Source organism: Neolamprologus multifasciatus, chromosome 19 (genome assembly GCF_963576455.1).
Source record: "Neolamprologus multifasciatus chromosome 19, fNeoMul1.2, whole genome shotgun sequence".
NCBI classification, from domain to species: domain Eukaryota; kingdom Metazoa; phylum Chordata; class Actinopteri; order Cichliformes; family Cichlidae; genus Neolamprologus; species Neolamprologus multifasciatus.
Genome location: NC_140457.1, coordinates 21,172,700 through 21,195,897, shown reverse-complemented (window position 1 = coordinate 21,195,897; position 23,198 = coordinate 21,172,700). Strand labels below are relative to the sequence as shown.

At 43.3% G+C, this 23,198-nt stretch overlaps 1 protein-coding gene across 1 annotated transcript in view; it reads left to right on the top strand.

Annotated features, from left to right (window-relative positions):
* The window catches only part of LOC146496557 (cysteine-rich motor neuron 1 protein), a 36,041-nt gene that overhangs the window by 6,178 nt on the left and 6,665 nt on the right, over positions 1-23,198 (top strand). The window contains exons 4-9 of the mRNA XM_085143678.1: positions 8,236-8,478; positions 13,018-13,197; positions 15,208-15,411; positions 16,569-16,697; positions 17,029-17,182; positions 19,503-19,624. Of these exons, the coding sequence (XP_084999804.1) occupies positions 8,236-8,478; positions 13,018-13,197; positions 15,208-15,411; positions 16,569-16,697; positions 17,029-17,182; positions 19,503-19,624 (1,032 nt within the window). The remainder of the gene's footprint in view (positions 1-8,235; positions 8,479-13,017; positions 13,198-15,207; positions 15,412-16,568; positions 16,698-17,028; positions 17,183-19,502; positions 19,625-23,198) is intronic.

The window sequence follows — 23,198 nt, the reverse complement described above, 5'->3', positions numbered from 1 at the left end:
GTTGATAGAAATGTGGTGCGCAGGAGATCCTCAGGTGCAAGGCAGAGTGCATAAAGTGTAAGTGAACTGAGTATGATTGGTTCCCCAGTGCTCTGAGGTGAAGAAAGGGGATCCTAAGAATATACAAAAACGTGCCTCTCTCTGTGATTGACACTTTACTAAGTGGAAAACGTTCTTGGCAGAGCGAATGCAGTTTTTTATCGTTTGGATTGTAAGGTGTGTGGCAGATAGGCAGGCGCTAAGTGTCGGCTGCCTCCTGAGTGACATTTGCAAAACAGGATGAGATCGGCGCTCGGGGAACTGTTTGTGTTGGGTAGAACGTGTCCTCCATAATCTGCTTTTCAAAGATAGAAAGCAAGAAAACATGAATGACACCTGAAGAAAAATAGTCTTGATGGCTAATGGACTGGTACTTTTCTACTCAAAGCACTTTGTTACCACAATCCTTACTCACCCATTCATACAAGTGCTTTATTTTCTATGCTGAAGCACTTTTAACTGAACATGTACACAATCAATTTCACATGGATTGATCAGGGGGCAACTTAAGGGTCAGTATATTGCCCAAGAATACTTCAGGGTTGACTCACCAACCTCCCAGTAAGTCAGGGGTGGGGGACCTCCAGGCCTCAAAGGCCAGTGTCCTGCAGGTTTTAGATGTCTTCTTGATCCAACACAGCCGATTTAAATGGCTAAATTACCTCCTCAACATGTCTTGAAGTTCTCCAGAGGCCTGGTAATGAACTAATCATTTGACCCAGGGTGATACCTAAAACCTGCAGGACACCGGCCCTTAAGGCCTGGAGTTCCCCACCACTGCAATAAGTAGACAACTTGCTCTAACAGTTATGGCCTGTGACTGTGCTTTTTTTATGTTGCTCTACTCTGGTTCTCACTCAATCTCTTTGCAACTTGCTGATATTTTTGGTGAGGAATGGCTCTTAGGATAGACATTACCATGGTTGGCAACACGCCATGCAGACATATTTAAGTTTATTTAGTCTCCGGATAACATTAAGGTTACTGCCGAGCATCTACAGTACAGCTGCGTGGATGTTTGTCTTGAGCTATTTATGCAGCAGATTCCACAGGAAGTGTGTTCACCAAATATCAGATTGTTTAGACGTATCATCAAGTCTAGCGTTTCAATGAAAGACTGGCTGCTGCGCTCCTATGTTTGCAACTCGCTCATCAAAGTATGAGCCCAGCGGATGACGGTTTAAACTCGCACTAGTGAAAACTGTAAACAACATTTTTCAGCAGCTTATGACTTCAGCACCGCAACACACACCCACCCGTCTAATGGCCCCTCATTAAGTAAGCGAGCAGAATACGTGCTTCTACTATGACTTAAAGAATACATGTGCATGTAGAGCGATGCACACGCGTCGACGTGTCCTTCAAGCGCACAGTGAGCCTTCGAATGGGACCAAGTAAGCCTGCATGCTTGCATCTGTGTTTGCACATGTGTCTGTGTGTGATAATTATCTTGTTTGTCTAGATGTCGCGGCAGAGATTTTCCTTTGTCTGTCATCAGCAGGAGCTTCCTCTACGACCAGACCGGGACTCTGTGGTTAAGATCCTGTTTGCTTTGTCCCGTTGGGCTCCATGGAGACTGTGTCTATCAACCCCTCGTTGCTTTAGACACAAGCAGCTATTAAGATCTGTGTAAGCATGCCCCTCTGGAGTGTGACAAAAACTGTATTCTGTAAACTTAATCTCAGGGTACAAGAGCACCACTGATCGCTCCAGTCGCCACAGCGCCAAAAATAATACTTATGATGGTGCTAAACATAGAATATCCACCTCTAGGGGTCACTGTTGCTATGCAGTAGCAATGCAATGGCCATTCCGAATCCCAAAGAAGTTGCAATTTTGTTTCTGCGTCCGACTTTCTTTCATTTCCGCCACATGTGGAGCGACAGGTGCTCATGTCTGCCTTCGGGATGATCTGCTGGAGAAACTGCATGATCTCGATCCCTGGACCTCCAGTTCTGGGTGCGACTTGATGCCAGGAGTCAGAGGAGAGAACGTCAAAGCAAATGTGCAATGTGTTTGGTTGAAAACAAACCGCAGCTGCTTGACTTGCATGTTAATCTTGCTCTTCAGTGGTCAAATGCCCAGAGTTTCACTTCTTGTTTTTAATCCTTCAACACAAATGACAAGAAAGAATCACAGATCGTACGGAAGAATAATAAGATCTCTGGGCAGCTCCACCTTCGCTTCTAGTCACATTGAACGGAGGATAGTCTTGATGCTAGAGTAACTCTCTGTCCTATCCTGAGCTGCATAGTGTTATTGTGTGAGGTTAAATAAATACATAAATGTCAGGTTTTTTTTATGTTAACTGTTTTTAAAGCAGACCTCATGTCTCAACACCTAAAGAAACACTCTTTGCCTTTCCTCAGAATTTATGTTCTCTTCTCAGGACCTGTACACTCACACATGGTAATAGTTTGTCCCGTCCTTCTTTTGCTTTCTGCTGCTCTCTGACTAATACGGTGGTCTTGTCTGTGACTCATCATGATCTGTTGAAATTCAACATCTTTCTTGTTTCACGGCTGTTGATATTCCATTTCCTAATCGCACCTCTTGTAGATTTGCTCTCTTGCTGGACTACAAAACACTGATGTAATTTGGCTGAATATGATCAATTAGAAGCAACGCAGTGTGTCAGACTTATTTCCTCACATGGGAGGAAAGACGATGCGACGTGTGATAGAGAGGGGAGAGGAAATGCAGACGCACAATAGGAAGTCACAACTTAGTCCAACCGCTTTTCTGAGATATTTGTGTCCCTGCCCCAAGGATCTTGGTCATGTGATGTTTAGCAAATTTAAACTTTGGGATGGTTTACATAGTTCTTTCACGATAAGGTTCCTGAGTGATTTTTTTAGAAGAAGAAGCAAGATTCCTCTGCACTTGTTTACTGATAGAAACTAGCACCAGCAATCTCTGCATTCTGTAAGTCAAAAGCCAAAACCAGTCTGTGCTGTAGCAGTCAAGCCATCTAGAGCTGTTTTCACCGATGAAAACATTTTTTGGAGAACTGTGCAGGGACAGCGACCTTGTCCTTTCTGACAAGCAGCGCTCACTGGAGATAGTTTATATCAGCTGCATTCTCTCTACTGAAAATAGTTTGGCTAAGTTGAGACTACTGCCTGGGAATGGTGCAGAGATGGCGTGACATAGGATGACCACTTGTGAATCACACATGGACTTTGTAGTAGGGAGCTGGCTGCTAAATGATGTCCGATCCAGCTACACTGGGCATTAGTTTTCTCACACGAGCGTTTGTGGGATAGTGAGGAAAAACGAGAATGTGTGTAGTAGTTCACAAGCGGTTAACCAAATTGGGAAGCAGCATCCAATCTAATGCCATGGCACAAACTGGCCTCACTCTGCTTTTCCACCTGTGCCACCTCCATCCCGCCTCTCTCTACACTTGTAAAAAGAATGGTGGTTCTGCTTGGCTGCAGCTTCTTTGTGGCAGGGCTATTACTGGCTGAGCCAGACCGCCATCGGCTGGCAGGGGCCACGAGACGTCTCAGTGCTGAGTGTTTGTGCGCCGTCTGCGGAAGCTGTGGCCCGGTTGTACCCTGCAAGCTGCTCGTTTCCCAGCGAGTGCTTATTTCTGTGTGCGGAGACCGATTTCAGAGAGGAAATAAAACTCCTGTGTGGCTGGAGAGACAAAGAACTTCCCTTAAAGGCATGTTGGGATTGCTGTCAACCCACTCACTATTCTTGGTCAGCCACTAACCAAACCAGGCACATTAAGCCAGCATGAAAGCCAAAGCCAAAATACATGCACACACATGCACGCACACACGCACACAAAGACCCTTTCTGCATGTCCAGCTCTAAACCTCAACCCATTAATTAAATCAAGGCCTAAAACCTCAGCTTATTGACTCAACCATAACTATTAACAAATCAAACACGCCCCGACCCAAGCCTCAGTCAAATCCTGATGTTCCCAGGCCCGTTTCTTTTATCAACACTATTTTGCTTTTTTCTCCTGAAAGAGAAGATCTCTATGGCAGTAATCCATAAGTAACCGTCATGTCTCTGTCACAGTTTATTTAACAAATGTGTACAACCCAGATCTCCCACAGACTTCTTTTCAACAAGACTAAGACTGACGGCTAGAACACATAACATGATAACATGATCCTTTCTAGTTTTCCACTGCTTTATGTTCAGCACTCAGCATAGGCTTTGTACGTACAAACATGCAGTATATGAAAATACCGATGTGCAAATGTTGGACACAGGTGGACGTTCTCTTTACCTCACCCAAGCACACTCATTTGAGGTTTTTCATCTGCAAATATTTAGCCAATGATTGAGAGAACAAAGCAAGCAGGCAGCACATGGCGGCTGCATGCCTATGCCCAGCCACCTCAAGCCTCTGATCATGGTGTCAATTTCCTGACCCCGTCTATGTCTTTTGGCTTGGACATCCTCCTAGAGCTGCTCCTCGATCCTTACACATGCACTGACACACACAGCGAACAATGCCGATATTCTCAGTAAGTGCTGGTGGGCACCGGGCCAGGCCCCCACAACTTTACGTGAGAGACGGCCCTGATGTGTCCCTTTGCGGAGCAACTTTATAAAACCTTAGGACAGACCAGAAACCCACGGAGGGCAGCTGGACTGAGACAGCTTTGTTCTCAGCTGACTTGTTTCCAAAGTCAGTCAGCGAACAGAACTCACATTGTGTGCTTTTTTCCATGAGTAAACTCAGGCTGTCAACACAGCCTCCTCTGCCTGCTCGAGCCACTCGGGTTTGGGTAAAGACTGCGCTCCTTGTACCCCGCACTTGAAAGGAAGAGAATTTTCATTTAGAATGAAAGATTTTGCTTTCTTCAATGAGCTGCACCAGAATGCCAGAATGCATTGTTTACAAAAGGCACCTTTCAGTAGTAATGAGGTAATTTCCACATTTTCTTTTCTAGATCAACATCAGGTGTGGTGTGAGCCTGCATGAAGGTGTGTGTGTGTGCATGAGAGAGGGAGAAAAATCGCATATTGTTGCAGGCTGTTCATACGGGTCAGACAATGTCCAATCTTTGTTATCTTACAGTTGTAAAAGAGCATATGTTACCTAATCTGCAGAGAGAATTTATCAAGCCTACCAAATCAGTGCTTTTGTGTATGTGCAAGCTGGAGTATGGCCACCATTATGATACAAATACTGGTTTTGTGGTCGCTGACTCGCTAATTACAGCCATTTATGCAAAGAGATAGAACACAAACAGCGCTGGATAAAATCCATTTACTGCTGACTTTTTCCATCCGCCCTGTCTGTCTATTGTGTTTATAATTGTGCCAGCTAAAAATTGTATTAATTGGACCTGCAAGAGTTGGACCATTTCCACTGATGGATACAATTCCATTCATTTAAATTACAATGGTATGTCTGCCAGCTGCTTTTCCCAGCGCACTCTAACCCCAGCCATTATCACAACCGAAAGAGTAATCACCCTTCGCTGGGGCACATACAATGCATAGAAAGTGTTTTTCAGTGCAGAACTATGTGCAAAATTGTCCCAGTGCATTTTTTTTACAGCTTTAAAAAGCTTGAGGCTTTCATATGCAAAACTGGTCTTTAACTGAGCAGCCTGCGTTAGACTTTATTGTAAGTAAAACATTTGCCAATCAGCACTTCCAACTGAAGTTTATTTAACTCCAGTATAGGAATTAAGCCAAAAACCGTTAAATGGGTTGTAGCCTCCCTTAATTCAGGGGTTTTCCCTCATTTTCTATGACACTATTCAGCTACAAAGTTTATCAATGAGCGCTTTGTGGCACTCCTCACTGTTCCCAGGTTGCTTGAGTAAACACTACAGTACAGATACCTAACACTCCTGCTCTATTTATCCGGAGCCAGAAAAATTCAATGTTCCCCTTATCCTCAATTTCATGTGTCAGTTATGTTACCCCCACACACCAAAATAGAGCTCTCACAGTCTTAGAGGGCCTCTCCTCCATGTTTATTCTTGGTCAGGCAAGACATCAAACAGTTACTTAACGGCACTGCCGTCAGAGCATCGTGCACGCTTGTTTTCTTGATTTGAGGGCCGGCAAAGTCAAACCACTATCAGAGCATGAGCAGACTGGAAAGTAACCAATCAGTTTCCCCATCTGGTGGCAAAACTCAGAGGGAGTTTTCAAATGTCAGTGATGAAGCACATCCTCTCAGAGACTCATGTTGCGCTTTGGAGTCAGCACCCGTCTGGGAAGACCATCAACAGAACTGTCTCTCTGGAAACATTACCAAACCCCAAGCATTGTTATGCAACCTCAGCCAGTATCATTCCCTCTCCTCAAAAACCAGATGTATGCAAAGATTGCAAAGCATTTCTCATAAATAAATCATAGTCCTTCATTTTAACGTTCTTATAAGGCACTTATTTATTTACACGTTTTCTCCTGCACTTGTTAATGCTGCGCTTACACACTTTTCCCCAGGAGATCTGGGAAAATAACTTTTGGGACCCAACATGAGTCTGCTTTTCACAAAATATCTCTTCCACCCTATGTGTAAACATTACAGGGACACTGAGGACCAAAATAAACATATCCATTTGGCCTCAGTCATCCAAGTCTTGAAAGGTAGATACTGTTCTCCTAAATGCAGTATCTGTTAAGAGGGGCACTTTTCTTTTCCTGAACAGGTTCCAGAATACACTCCTCCCCCAGTTTACCAGTAACCCTGCACCTCTTTCCCCTCTAACAAGGGGTATCAAATCTATTACACTGACTCTGGCTGATGAGTTAAAAACTGCATCCTGGTAGGCTAAATGAAGGAGAGATTCAAAACTGGAAAAAAAATCTCTGGTAAAGATTGGCTGCTATTAATGACTGGTTTTAGAATGCAAGGTTCTGTTTGGATTGTAAGCCATTTAAACCAGGCAAGGTGGAATCTGAAGCCCATAGGCAGGATGTGCAGACCCACCAAACATATCCATGTGGGCCCTCCGTAGGTAGTTGTGGGACTGTGTGAACAGGGCAAACCCACACATGTTCCATATGGCCCCAAGTGGGTGGGCTCATGTAGACTAGTACATGTGAGTAGCCCACTGTCAGCTGCCTGTACAATTCAATTTCAATTCAATTTTATTTATACAGCGCCAAATCACAAAAACAGTCCCCTCAAGGTGCTTTATATTGTAAGGTAGACCCTACTATAATACATACAGAGAAATATCCAACAATCATATGACCCCCTATGAGCAAGCACTTTGGCGACAGTGGGAAGGAAAAACTCCCTTTTAAGAGGAAGAAACCTCTGGCAGAACCAGGTTCAGGGAGGGCCGGCCATCTGCTGCAACCGGTTAGGGTGAGAGAAGGCAGACAGGATAAAAGACATGCTGTGGAAGCATACAAACCAATGTGGTGCCCATAGCAGTTTTGCAGGTAGGTCACTGTAGGTGAAGAAATTCTGTTGGTAGCCCACTGTGGGCTGCCCGTAGCATACCCATGTGGGGGCCACAACAGTTTTGCCTTTTACCCATTGCTTTGTGGTGTAGTAGTTATAAATTTCCCTGGAAAGAAGATTCCCAGTTCAAACTTGAGTAGGTTATGTCAGGAATGGGGTTAAAATCTAGTGTGAAAATCAGCAAAAGTCAAATATGTGACAGTAACTGCTTTGGCTACTCCTTGTTATTAATGGACATTTTAGTCCACAATCAATACCAATTAGTGGCAGCAACGTAGCAAGGGGAACATGTGGTGCACCCCATGATCACAGAGGACAGCCAACAACTACTGTATGTGCATACTGTGGGTACATTACAAGCCTACACTGTGGGCCTTGTGGATTTGCCTAGAGTGGCGTCAAATGTACCCCAAGGTGGCATGTTCTGGGGAGAGCCTTGTCATGTGTAGAGAGGAGCCCTCTTGCTTCTCTGACAGGATCCTATAGAGCTGTCGTGGACTGAAGTGGGGCTCTGACTGCACAGTTTATGTTGGATGGCTATGTGAGCTCAGCCATTAGTCTGCCACACTAGGAGCATAGTGGCTCATGTTGGTAGCAAACACAGATATTTGCAGCTAAACCTTCCACCTTAGCCTAGCAAAAAAGTGCTGACAGAGTCAGATGGTTGAAGGTGCTAACAATGTTAAACCTGTGTCCATTTCACTGTGTTAACTCATATGCAATAGAGTTACCAGTGTCTAAACATGAATGCGAGTCCATGTTCGTGTGTGTGTTTTTGTTTTTTACAGAAGAGCTGAGGTGTGCTGGGGTGACGTGCCCCAATCTGCAGGTGCCTTCCTGCCCCGAGGGTTCAGTCCTCACCAAGAGCTACAAGCCTCCTGCTGAATGCTGCCCCTCCGTACCACCCCAGTGCACTTGCGACTTCGGTGCCTGCCACAAGCCCCAGTGCCCGAGCGGACAGCACCCCGTTTCACTTGGTCAAGCCAGCGGTCAGCCAGGAGACTGCTGTGATGTCTACGAGTGTCGGAAAGGTAATTTCACTGATGAGCATGCTACACACTGCTCTTGCTCTAACAATAGCAATTTCACAGTTGATGTGCAAATTATTTTGTTCAATATTTTGCTTGCTTTTTGTTTTTTTTTTGTTGGGTTTTTTTGTAGACGCAGTCATTTCCTCCTCCTCTGTGAGATAATTGTTTAAGGGAAAATGAAAACTCTTAATTGGATAACTGCTGTCGGGCTGGAGCAATGCTTCCAACTGGTTTTCCAAGACATTTTTAGGGGCGTACATACAAAAACGTTTAATTCCTAAAGGGTTATTAGATATAACGTCTTCTTCGTCCATTTCCTCACTTGGGTATTAAAAAGAGAGAGTGACGTGGAAGCAGGCGAGCAGAAGCTGAATGCGCATGAGAGTATAACACGTCTCTGTCGTGAGGCAGAGGCAGCCAGGAGCGTTAGGAAGGCAGGGAGGGGACCTGCGGTATTGGTCTGTTTACTCTGCACGCCCAACAAATATTCACTGTTTTACCAACAGAACAAATTCACATTCTGGCCCCTGCACATGTATAAATGAGTGCTGTGTCCCAGAATTAATGGTCTTAACAAGCCCAGTGACCAGAAAAGTGCTTAGGCTATGAATTTGCTCAACAGAAGTGCAGTGTCAAAGGGTTCCTGTCTGGTCACACGTCCAAAGGGAAAAGGTTCATAAGTTCATTGATGGGAATGCTTTTTATGTGCTCCAGTCTGCCAGTGGGGAGGGTAATTGAGTCCGGCAGGCCAGCGGGGGCTGAATGGCAGCCGTGGGGGCCATGGGATCAGTGTTTTGATAACAAGTGTCTGCTGTTCTTTGGGTCAGGGGCTTGATGCCTTTTGTGCTGCTCCTACTGTCCGTTAGGCTTGCATGACTGCATGCCGTGTCAGAAAGCTCCACAGGCAGGGACAAGGACACGCACCGGAGCCCTCGTCAGTTCCACAGTCCTGCATAGGCCTCTGTAGCACTCACTACAAATGCAGAATCTTAAAAAAGTCTTAGGTAATGTCAAGTACAAAGCCTATCGTCTAATGGAACACATTTCAGCATGCCCTTGCAGTGTCTCTGTGTGAGGCTTGGACTGATTATCTTGTTTCCATTGCCCACTTGGCTGAGGACTGATGTTTAGTCAGGGTTAGTGTGTGCAGTGACAATAAGCTCCACCTGTGTGTTTTGGCCTCGTCAGCAACGGACTCTGCTTCTTCATTGGCTACAAAACAGCAAACCTGGCAGTAACATCCTGACCTGATGTCATCTGAAATTATAGAGGATCCTGTTTGATCCTGTTTGGCTGTGGTCTGCTGTTTATCAACACTTTGCCTGGCACATATTTTGCATATGTCCCCAGCGGTGGATCCGGAGAAGGTTTAGTGCTGTTGAGATTTATGGAGATGTTAAGCAATAAGGCTGAGATCACCGCACTAATCGTTCTTTGGAAACTTAGCTTGACTTTGTTGTAAACACACAGCCAAAAGCATCCATGTCCTCACAGCTTGACAAGTGTTTGTGTTGGTGACATGAGATATACTCATATTTCTGCTTTGCAATTTGAGTTTTCAAAGTTGATGACTGTAAAGTTGATTTTAATAACTCCCATAATTGTTTGTTTCTTGGAAGTTGAGTTTTTGCCTTCATATGCCTGTAAACCACAAGAGAATGACAGTCCATTATGAATGATTTAGAAAGGCTTACTAGCCAATGGATTCATCTCTGCATCCAGTCCTCACCTCAATTTAGAAAAGACTGAACATCACCAAGCATGACTGGAATTTAGACTCTCTGTGCCCCAAGTTGTTTTAGGGATTACCATTAACAAACATTGCGGAAATCACATGTGAGCATCTCCTCATGTGACATCCTATTGCTTCCGTGAGCGTTAAAAACTCGTTGCCTGCCTTTTGATTTTGGGCAGCTAAAAGCCCTTAGTGCATTTTCTTCACTTAGTTCTGCTGCACGCAAAGGAGGACAGCGGGAATACTGAGCGATAGGGGAAGGGGGGCTGAAAAATGGAAGGAAGAGAATAAAAGTTCACCAAATCCCTGCTCCACTTTCAACTCAGCTGGCGCACCTGATTTGTATTAGAGTGCGGTGCTGGTTGTCGGAAGGCATGGGGTCATTGGCACAGACACTTTGACTCAAAGGTATGGCGTACAGATGCTGCCGTAACCTCTGCTCTCATTTATAGAAACCACTGCCCCCACATCTGCTTGCATTTGTCCAATACATTTATTCACATAACTAATCCACATACTCCTCTATACAGACTTTCTTACATAACCACATTGTTTCACTTCCCTCATGTTGGCTTGTGTTAGATGAAAAGCTTGTGGCTAGATGAGATCTTTGTATGTTGAGTGACCCAAGCAACTGTGATACATATAAATGTGTAATATTACCATTGAGATGTCATACCTAGCCAATTTAGCCACTAGCCAGGCTAGTGGCTAAATTTTAAGCTAATGTATATAATATTATGAGTCAAAATAGCTAGGTAAAATTATAAACAGCACAAATTCACCTTAACCTAAACATAACAGATAAGCAGTTAAACTGGTCAGTAAGGGTCATAATATAATTGGCTGTTAGATACTAGAGTAGTAGGCTAAAAATATATGCTAAATAGCTGACATTTATGGGTCATTGACAATTGACCCTGTGCACGAGAAAATGCTAACTTCCTGGTTTGAGACCGGATGTGGGGTTGTACATTTCCGGTAGCTTTACTTTGCGGTCAATCGCTACTGCGAAGATATACTCCAAAATTGATGTCCCAAACTCGAAAACGGAACGATCGCGTTAAGTTACAAAGAGGAGAAGGTGGGAACACTCACCACTGTTGTGTCATAAAAATCTAATGATCAATTTTGACGTTTAAAGAGTTTAGATCGATCAGTTGTTTACATCACTAAACACAAGCAGAACTGCAGCAGAAGACACATCGTCCACATTCAGAAGCACATCTCTGTATAGTGACTGGTCTTATGATTTAAACAGGCAAATGTTCAGCATTCAAACTACAGGTGAACAATAGTCAAACCAGATGTTTTCCCCGTTATGTCGATATCAGCTAATCAAGTACACACCTACACAGCATGTTAACAAACCGTGAAAAAAAGCCACACAAAAAATTAATGATTGCTGGTAATGGTTTCTATACATTAGTATTTACGAAGGGTATGTTGTGACTTACCTTCAAAATTACAGCGGTCCCTCGCTATAACGCGGTTCACCTTTCACCTTGCTGTTTCGCAGATTTTTTAGTGCAAGTTTGCATGCTTTTTTACGTCCTGCGTCCTGATCGCTGCAGACGATCTCCTCCGTCTCTCCTGTACAGTACAGAATCGCTGCATCTATCGCTAGCAGTGTGACTCTGAAGTGCAGTGCTGTATGTCCACGATGTACACGAAACGTTTTGCACCGTCAAAAAATAAAATTGGCTACCACCTATCACTGGTTATTTTTAGAACATAACACCCGCGATAAACGAGGGACAGCTGAGAAATATAACATTTGAATCCTTTTCTCTTTTCCCCTGAGGCGTGGGGGAAAAATATTGACAAGTCGATGAACATCATTTACAGATATATTGGGTAAATGCCCGAGACATCTATAGAAATGTAAATCGCCGCTTTATTTATTTATTTGCTTAACTTGTTTTGGACCGTAAACAGGGCGCGAATAGGACACCGGAAACAAAGCTCCCCACAGGAGTTTCCGCACCGGAAGTAGCATATGCTAACGTGCACATAGTCAATTGTGGTATGAAAGGAGTCTGGATTCAATTTAAAATTACTTCAGTTCAACACATTTGAAGATTGGTAACGAGAACTTTGCTCTTTCAGGGAAAAAAAAACACTGAAGACCACTGACCAGTTAGCATATGAACACTATTCAGAGCTAGTTGACTGTGCACAGGATCAGAGTGCAGTTTTCCAATGGTGCTGCAACTAAGCTAATTCTTTTCAAGGTTTGGCTAAATCCAGCCAACAGAGTCTAAATGCTTGGATGCTTTGTGGGAATGGCAGGCCAAATCATTGATTCACTCCACCTGCCACCAGCACGCTGTGCCCAGCTTCTGCCAAAACGTCAGACCCACCACTGCTTTCTTTTAGTCTGCATGGCAAGAGTCCAGAGCCATCTCAAGACTGGATAGGTCCTTGTGAAATTCCTCCTCCAGGTTCATTGTCTGATAAATACCATTTTTGCCCCATGGGGCTTACCTCACCCATCAGTCTACCGCAGCACCATTTGGTTCAGATAAATATTACTATCAGTAGTAGACAATGAACAAATGTTTACGAATTTGTAATTAATTGTATAAAGTTGTGATAACCTCTCACTAATCAAGCTTGACGTGTCTATTTTTTTAAAGGCATTGTTCTCTGGTGGATCTGATGAAATTATTCTGGTGTTAATCTTAGCCAAATGTAGGACAGCTGACACGGCATAGTGCACTCATTTATTAGAGTGTATTGTCTTACTCAGATGGAGTCCAGCTTAAGGTTGACAGCCTGTGTCTGATTTTTCTTTCCCTTAGTCACTCCCAAGTGTGTCCACAGTGGGAAAGAGTACTCTGAGGGAGAGGTGTACCGCATGGACCCGTGCTGGCTGTGTCAGTGCCGGGGAGGAATCTCCTTTTGCTCCAAGGCAGAGTGTGCTGAGCTGGACTGTGAAAACTTCTACATTCCTGAGGGAGAATGTTGCCCCGTCTGCATAGGTACACACATTTGCTTTATTATTCAGTTAAACTGTGTCACCTTTCGCTGATTATTACACTGTTAAAACTGGTAGCCGTAGACATGGTTCTGCCACAGGTTTCTTCCTGTTAAAAGGGAGTTTTTCCTTCCCACTGTTGCCAAAGTGCTTGCTCATAGGGGGTCATATGATTGTTGGGTTTTTCTCTGTATGTATTATTGTAGGGTCTACCTTACAATATAAAGCACCTTGAGGCAACTGTTGTGGTGATTTGGCGTTGTATAAATAAAATGGAACTGAATTGAATGGTGGCATCGACTAAAACGCCTATATGCCCAAATGATGGGGAGAAAAGTTGATTCAGCAGCAGTGGAGGCGATATTAAGACCTGCTTTAATGTCTTTCTCATATAACCAGCTTTCAGAGTCGTTAACATACCCGACGAAAAGCGGTGCAACAAAGAGTCATCCCCCAGTCTTTTCCGCTGGGGAGATTTAAAAACATAAAAACCTTTTTTCACTGTGTGCTCCGCAGCTCTGTAAGATCTGTATCGCGGTTAATGTTTAAAAGAAAAATGGCCTCGCGGTGCATATGGCAACCACATTAGTCTGCCAGAAGCCTGTGGATGGAGACGGTAGCCTTTGGCCTCTGACTGCGTGGCTACAGTCAATCAGATGCATAAAAGGAGGAGTGGGGGGGAAGACGAAGAGAACGAGTGCAGAGGAGAAATCATGTTAGGTCAGTGTTAGAGGTACAGCTGGAATGTGCAAGCATTTAGATGGCATGGAATGCTTTTATCTTTTGTTTATGGAAATCTGTACTTTCTTACTGCACTGGATGCAATACTTAATCTAGGTGAAAAGGTAAGATTTTCTGTGTGTGATGATTCTCAATCAATGTTTCTTTATAAACAAAGGATCAAATGACCCATTTCAAATGGAAAGCTATGAATGCGGGTAAATTAAGAAGCAAGTTACCAAAAGAAACCTGGGAGTCATTGGTATTTTACCTCATCTTTCATACAAGACTGTTCAAAAATTTGCTTAGGCTTGGAGTCTGTTTAACAGAAGGAAAGCTGGATTTTAGGGAGTGTAAGAGACAGGACTGTTGCAGCGCGGAGACAAACTGGATAGCTTGGGCTCTGCTGCATCGCTTAACTCTTTTTCTTTTTTTAAATTCTCCAGTTTCATGCATCTGAAATGCTAAAACAGACAGAAAGAATCTTTAAAAGTTGTCAAACAACGGTTGGAGGTGTGTGGCACTACCTGCGTTTCATTACGTGGTACAACAGAACAAATTTGCTAGTCCAAAATTTAGACTTGCTAAGGTCACAGGGTGCAAGAGGGGGAGCCAAAAAGTTTTGTCTGCCCCACAGAAGCGCCTCATGGAATTACCCCAGCTTCCACTCAGTAATGCTACATAATGTTTGGTTCTCAAATCTGTTGATATTTAAAGGGAACAAAATTATAAAATTGGCTGTGGCGCGAGCACAGGGACTATGTCAGTGGAAAAGGAAAGAAAAAGACCTGTTCAGGGTCATTACATCCGACCTCAAACACTCAAGCTCTCAAACTCAACTGGGACAACAACATTAACGTTTTCATACTTTCACCCCGTTTTAAGGCTAATGGGAATGAATCCCAAATTTCCAAAAGTGTTTTCTTTGCTTTGGAGTAAAATTTACATGATGAAATGATTTCTCAGCTATTGAATGAAGGAATGCTTTTACCCCATTATAATGCACAATGTGGACACTGTGGACTGTCTTTCTGATGTGAACCTAAATCCCTACACAACGCTTGTCACAACGCCAGGATCCTTTCTCCATTTATAAATGTAAGCGAGTCATTCACATTCATCAGTGTTTTCTTCATATCTCTTGTTTAAGTATCCAATTTACCACAGTTAGGCTCTCACTTGTTGTTAATACAAACCCAGGACAGGATCTAAGAACCTGAGCTAAAAATGATGTCAGCCTTTCTTTCCTTCGTACCTAAACCCACACTGTAAACATCTCTTTCTTTCCTCTCAGATGTGGAGCTACTGTCAATGGATAACACCGAGGCCAGCTGCTGGGTGAATAATAAGCTGCGAGCCCACGAGGAGCAGTGGAAAGAAGATGACTGCACCTTCTGCCAGTGTGTGGATGGAGAGCCGCACTGCACAGCCATGGCCTGCAAACAGAGTTGCCACAACCCGGTGAAGATCCCCGGAGAGTGCTGTCCCTTCTGTGAAGGTACGGTATGCAGAGTTGTGTTGTCCTTCAAATGAGTTACGCATTAGCACACATACCAAATGCAGGGCACTCCTGCGTCCCTGCAGCTTTTCTACAGAGCCCACTCAACATGGGCTCATTAAAGGGGGAGGCCACAGTTGTCCTGGTTCAATCTCCGTCTGCCTCTGGCTCCTGGGGGGCGTTATTGTGGTTTCCCACCCTCATTATCAAGAACATTTGTGACACACGCTCTCTCGCTCTCTCTCACACTCACACTACAAAAACATTTGTTGACTTATGTATCTGTGCATTGTCTAATTTATGTGTTCCTGTGGCTGTATGTTTGTTTTTTTTCTTACAGGAGCAACAATGTGCATTTATAATTTGTAGTCTATCCTTTTATTTTGTTTCCCACCACCCTCTTGTCCTGCCTTTGACATCCTCATACTATACCACATATAACATAATAACTGAAACAAACAGAAATAGAACTAATTTTAATTGCAAAAGGTGCCAAGCAGGGCAGGATTTTTATTTTTTTATTTTTTTAAAGTTCAGCAACACAGAGCATTTTTCTAGCCATGGGGTTCTTTGTGTTCTTTTTATTACCTTTGCCCACTAAAATGAGACCCACCTGTCTGCGGGTGTGTGTGTGTGTATGACGTTACAGCATCCTTTTAACACAGGAGGCTGTATAATTGAGGTAGAGCCTTTTTTTTCTTTAAGCATAATTAGTTACAGCTCATTGGGTGCTGTTCCTCCCACCGAACGTGGCAAAAAGCGTACAATGGGAACAGTGGTGTTACGGGTCCGTGCTCGTCTTCTTCCATCCTCATTTATTGTGGCACCACAGTGGAGTTGGCTCAAAATCAAGGGGCAAAGGATGCTTTTTAGACCCATTCAGCTTATTAATAGGAGACAGTTCAGCACAATAAGACAGAGAGGTAAGATCCCCCTTAAGGTGCAACCCACCCCGGTGTAATTGCTCTGCATTTATCCGTAATTACTGTTTATAAGTAGGGCAGCGTAAATAGGTAGCTATTAGACTTGGCACAAAAAGCTCACATGGAGTATAACAACTAAACGGATTCAAGCACACAAACATAAAAAAACAGGAATACATTCATAACAGTACCTTAAAAGTTCTCACTCTCTATTATCTCTCTTTTTTTTAACAGAGCCTTCTTATGAAACTGTAAGCCCTTTGCTATGTCCTCCCCTGGACAACTGCTCCCTGTCAGTGAATGACTGCCCCTATGGTTTCCAGCAAGACAAAAATGGATGTCTTCTTTGCCAATGTCTCAACAGTAAGTCTTGATTTTTTTTCTTTAGCTCAACATAGAGGGTTAAAGTTACTGGGAATGACTTTTAAACGCATGACAAGATGATACATTTCTTCTGACGTGCCACGTCTTGCAGTCCCGCATTAAAGCGGTGGACAGTGCTGTGTTTAACCGTTGCAGCCGCTTGGTTTTGACAGCAGCGTAGACATGTTGATATTCATCACAGCTTATTGGTGTCTTTACAAGGTTCTTTGTGAGCAGGAATGTTGCTGCGAGCGGCTCCATGGCAACTCGTGCCTTTTGCCTTTAATGGATTGCTGTGGTCGTGATCAGATGACCTTCTCAACTCTTTCAGATGACTCCTGCCCTGACCTGGGAACGTACTGTTCCCTGCAATGCCCAATGGGATACGAGAGGGATGATTTTGGATGCGAGGTGTGCGAGTGCAGCGTGCCCGTGCCAAAGTGCCGACCTTTGAGCTGCACTAAGACCTGCCCCTACGGATATGTGTGAGTACACCCACTGATCCGCTGAGTCCAGCTGTATGTTAATTTTTTCATTCGTGTTTTTGAGTCTGATTTAAACACACGTGTCTGTCAGTGCTGCGTTTAAAGTTTCAATGGCTTTGAATCTTTCAAATATTGGCTTTTAAAGAGTTTTAGTTTTCATAAAAACTACAAATCATTTTCTCCCAGCCATCCCTCCACTGCATATTTGTATGGTTAAATAAGATTTTCAGTACTTAATATTATTAAGTGATGCCCTTCCAAAGAAAGTATACCAGGCAATTGCAACAGTAGTCATCAAAGTGCCTACTTTGGTGGCCAATTCCGGGTCTCTGTGTTAGCTTGTGTGTGTATTTGTGTGTGAGTCATTGGCTGTGGGGTCCGCACTAGCCGCTCGGCCCTCTACAACTCCTCTCCTCCTAATCCCATTTAACCCAATCAAACATCTGGAAATGCTCTGTACTGGGACGCTTGGTCCCCAGGCACCATTCTCATTTCATTAATCATCATCCTGTCTCAAAACAACGATCAAAAACACATCAGGACAAAAGCAGACTTTAGGAAATATATACAGTTGGGATCCTTCTGATATCTCCACCGTTCTTTCTGGAGCCACAGCTCAAGAGGGGCACAAGAGGAGAGGAGGATGAGTTGGATCCTGCAGGGAAGAGAAGAGCAGGAAGTCCTGGCTTTATCCTTCATAAGCAGCTGTTTTGGTCTAGCCTTAGAAGTCTGAAATCCTCTGAGAGCTTGCCAGTCTTACAATGCAAATCTTTCTTCTCACACACAACCCTGAATGCAGCCACCGCAGAGAGATGAAAAAGCACAAAGGATCTCTGTGTTTATACTGGGTGTATTGATGACATCCTGTGAGCATTGTAATGTACAGTACGTGTACAAAAACAAATGGCGCTGGCCTGTGAAGCGAGAGGAATGTAAACCATGTGTTAAACATTCCTAAATTAAGGACTCTGCGGATACTTCTCATATCTGAAGTTTTTGTTTGTGCCGTCAGGATTGTTTTTTTTTTCCATCTTTCATAGCTCAAACTCACAACTGGGACCACACAGGTTATGAATGGCATTCTTCTGGCCATTAAGGTTGCGGCCTGCTGGAAATTGTGCAGAGCCAGCGCTCCCAGGCCGGGGGGAGCGCTCCCCAAACCCCTCTATCCCCCCTGGAGCCCAAAGTGCTGCTTGGCATTCAGCATACTATCTTTAAACAAAGCCTTACTCTAAGAGTGCAGCGCTCTCTGCCTCTGTGTTTGTACAGTGAGGCTGTAGCCAAGCCTTCACAGTGTTGTTTCAATAGCTGTTATTGCTGTTTCAGCATAGATGGGGTCCCCTGTTTGCTGAGCCTGAAATCCTGTGTCCTCTTTATGGGACACGGCTCTGCATCGCAGGGTCGAAGGCTTCTTTAATTTTTCACCCTGGCAGACGAAGATTAATAGAGTAATTATCCGGGTATAATGAGGCCACCGCGTGAGGTAGGAATCATCACGTACCTGGAGGGTAAGACAGAGAGGAAGTGGCTGGGCGAAGATGGATGAGACAAGGTTAAACAGGACTAGTGTCTAGAAAGAGACAAGTGCAGACACACAGGTTGTACTTTCACTGTTTTTGCCAGTTTATCAGCGTGCAGCTCATTCATGTTTTATTAGGTGGAATAATTGGATCCAAGTGGTCTATTTCCAGACACTGGAAGCAGATCAGATCAACAAAATTTATATGTTTGTGAAGAAGTCCCTGTCCCTTCCTCTAATTATTGGACCATAATGTCCTGGTGGGAGCAGTAATTTGTAAATCAACCAGAAGTTTACAGTGACAGGGACCCAGTTCTTATTTTTTTCCATCTTTTTCGATGAGATCGATAAGATTTTATCATTCACAGTAATGCTAATCTAGCCACTCTTCTTATACGTCTTATACGAGGCTTTCGGGACAATAAGAAAGGCAGGAAAGTGAATTGTGAGCATCTGAATTGGTGAATTGGCTCTTTTTTTTTCCAGAGGCTTTGGGCTGGTATGATGTGGAAACCACAGGGATCTCACATGTTGGCCCTTTATTTGCTCTTCTTCAAAGCCAGCTAATATAGAGAGGGGAAAAGCAAGTCCAGATGTTGATTATTCATGACTGAAACATCTGCGTTTCGCTCTATCACAACACCATGTTTTCCTCTATGTGAAGCAATTTGAAACCACGTTTGAGCTACACAGGAGTGGCATTGTTTAGTCCTGACACTTTGTTTACTTCCTTACACGCTCTTGCAGTAATTAAGGCTTTTTCGTGTGCACTTCATCACGCGTATGTTTGTTCCCCTGCAGCAGGAACAAGCATGGCTGCGAGATGTGTCGCTGCGTCAAGTGTCCTCCCTTCACCTGTGACAAGCACTGCGTCAATGGCTACCGACAGAACAGGAAGGGCTGCTCCATCTGCATGTGTAAAGGTAACCCAGCTCTCTTAGTAATCAGGTGCAAAAGACACAAAAAAGTCTGTCGTTTGTAACTTTTTTTGTCTAAACATTTAGCCAGAAATGAGATGAAACACTAAAAAGCACTAACTGGAAATTCATGCAAAATGTTTTTGAAATGACCTGATGAAGCTTAATCATCCAGGTAAGGTAAGCAAACACTACATCCAGGTGAACAGGATCAACTGTCTGTGATTTTGTAATGACCTTTAAACAATCGAAGAGCTTTATGAGCCAATATTTATTACTGAATAAACATTTGAAATTAATGATATGATGATAGATTCAAGATGGATACAAGTGGTGACACAAACTGTGAGATATTACTAATAATTGTACTGTGAAAAAGTCTTGAACCACTCTTTATTTCTTTATATTTTGCTTCTAAGGAGCAAGCCTTCATTGTAATTAAAGTGGTCTTTGGTCAGAGTTTTTCTTTTGGCACTTAATGCTTTTTCAAACTGGAAGAATTAAGATAGAGATGCTAGAAGACACAGAGGGAAGATGACTTGATGATCTGACAAGAGACAGGGGAAGACCGAGACAGTATATACACATGAGGGTGATTAGGAGAAGTGGAGACACTTGGGAACACAGTTGGAGCAAACTAGACATAACGAGAGAGGGGAAGGAAAACTAAACGTAACACGCATGGGACAAGAGACTATCACAATAAAACAGGAAACAGACAGACGCCAGCCACAGAAAAACATGGGGAACACAATGAGACTCACGCTGTGTCCCATTTCAGGGACTGCACGCTTGAAGTACGCATTTTAAGTGCGGTTACGTCACCGCCACGCAACGACGGCTGTCCCAATTCGAAGTGTACTTCAAATGCATACTCCAAATGCGCCGTAGATTTCCCCAAATACCAAGCGTGGTCCGGTGCACGCTTCGTGGTCCCATATATCCCACAATTCATAGCGCGGCGGTGGGTGTGGATAATTTTGCCGCAAAATACGGCAGAAGGGAGCAGCCGAAAAGCGAACTGTCAAAAGTCAGTACTGAATATGACGTCACTTATTCATGTGCGAATGTTTAATAATGAAGAACATTAAAACATTGCTGTTGGCCACATGCCGGCAAAGTTATGTGACACTAGTGATGTTTGTACTTTCAGCATTAACTTGGTTTTAAAGCCTCTACTTCTAAATATACATATAGTCGACCTTAATCTTACAGAGAATCTGATGATTTTATGGATAATTAAAGTCAGTCATATATCCACAAACACAACAAGCTGAAAGTCAGTGATATATATATATATATATATATATATATATATATATATATATATATATATCATAATAATCTGACAATGCTATAATATTGGCCATATTATATTTACATTACCATAGTGAGATGACTTTAGTCTCGTGACCAACATTAGCTAATTGTTATTTACTAAGTAATCTTAAATGACTGTTCAGTACAGAAATGAAGCCCTTGAATCATGTTTTACAGTCCTGTGGTCTCAGCCTCAGATACTCAACTAATCAAAGTGATGTCATGACAAAAATGAATGACCAACAAAACATTTTTCTCCTTCATTTCTGTCAAAGAAAGCTGTATGTAACGCTTCTCGCGGTTAGTATCATGGTTGCTAGGCAACCTGAACAGCGCGACGAAGGCTAGACCGTCCCATTTCACAAGCCTCTCACTTCCGCACTTCTCGTACTTATAGTACGCACCGTACGTAGTACGCATAGTGCGCGTACTTCAAGCGTGCAGACCCTGAAATGGGACACAGCCTCAGACTGACTAAATACAGAAATGGAGGGAGGAGACAGAGGCAACGGTAGGAAAATACAGAACAAGAGAGTGAGAGCGGGGAACAGAGAGGGAGACGGGCAGAAAGAGAGAGAGAGAGAGGGCGAGAGAGAAAGAGTTACACCGGATTTGACATTCATAAGCAGACATGGTAGACCAGCAGTCCCCAACCCCCGAGCCCACCGGTCCGTGAGTCATTTGACGCTCGGGTGTGAAATTTATGGTTTTCGGGTTTTTACCGTTAACTCGGTTTCCCTGGGTCTTTTCCCGTGTTGTAGTTGTGTGTTTGAAAGAAATATTTACGCGTTACCATAGCGACCAGAGAGCATTAAGGGGCAGAGAGGAGGATGTTACTCTCAGTGTTGTTGCTGCATTTCACGAGGACGCTGCTAATAAAGTTGCACATTTACACAGTGAATTCACGTTTATTAATACCAGATTTTGCCTTGGTCGTATCATTTGTTGTATTTATCCGCGACACCTTAAAGGCCGGTCCGTGGAAATATTGTCTCCGATGCGCAGGGGAAGACACAGCAAGGAGACAAGACAGGGAAGACAGACTGGACACGAAAGAGCACAAAACAAACAATAACAAAGAACTAGAAAGATAACAAACGGTTCTCCAAACTGAACGTTAACATTTCATTAACCTGCAAGAAATGAACAAAAGACTAAGCAACCTCAAAAGCCTGGGTCAAAGACAGAGGACTATGACAGATTGATCCACAGCTCTCTAAAGCCTCAGAAAGGGTCTCAGTGGAAGGGCGTCTGCCAAGAAGCCATTATTGAGGAAGGGAAATGGAGAGAAAAGGCTGAGGTGAGCCAGATTACACAAGAACTGGACTGAAAATCTGTGGCAGCAGGTTGCATAGAGCGATAAATCAAAAATGTACAATTTTTTGTTTAAATCATCGTCAGGAGATCAGGATAGAGGTAGGAACAGCGAGTGTCTACAGCATCTGTAAAACACGGTGGAGGCTTTGCATTTCAGCCAGTGGACCTCGACATTAATGAAGCTCTGGGATCCTCACAACAGAGATGAAGACAAAATACATCAAAAGAATAGCTATGAATGTCCTTCAAAAAGCCCGGAGAACTATTCATGATAGCTACTTAAAGATATGACCTAAAAGCTGGACTACGAGACTTTAGTGGTTAGTAAAAACATTGACTTTCCATCTCATTAGATTTGCACAAACTCAGTTTTTGCTTCATATCCTGTATTTCTATCTATGTTTGCACGTTTCAATCAATGGCTGGACCTATTTAGCATTTCCGTAGCAAAATATAAAGAAGTATAGAGAAAGAAGAAGGGTGAGTCAAGTAGTACAAGATGAATAAAACAGTTGCCTTTCAGATTGAAGCCTTTTTTAACCCAACATAGTTTCTAATTTTAATACAACAGGCCACTGTAATATTGCAGTAGTTTAAAACAAGTTGTAGAAACGACATTCAGGGTACTCTCAACAGCCAGTCGATGTAAAAAACAGAATTGTACATTTCATTAATCTCTAAATTCCCTGATCATCATCACCTTCTTCTTTTTTATGAATCAGAGGATAAGCCCTGCCTGTTTTATGCAACCTCTTGACCTTTAATGTTCAACCGATCAACCTTTTCATATCTTAAGTTCAAAGATTATTGAGACTTTTGCCAAGCTTGTTTGCTTGCTTTTATATGTTTCACCCATCTCTAAATTGTTACATAGAGCTACATCCTCACATTTAACTGCAGTTTCCCCACATGGCCTGAAGTGTAAGGGGGAGAACATAGGAGA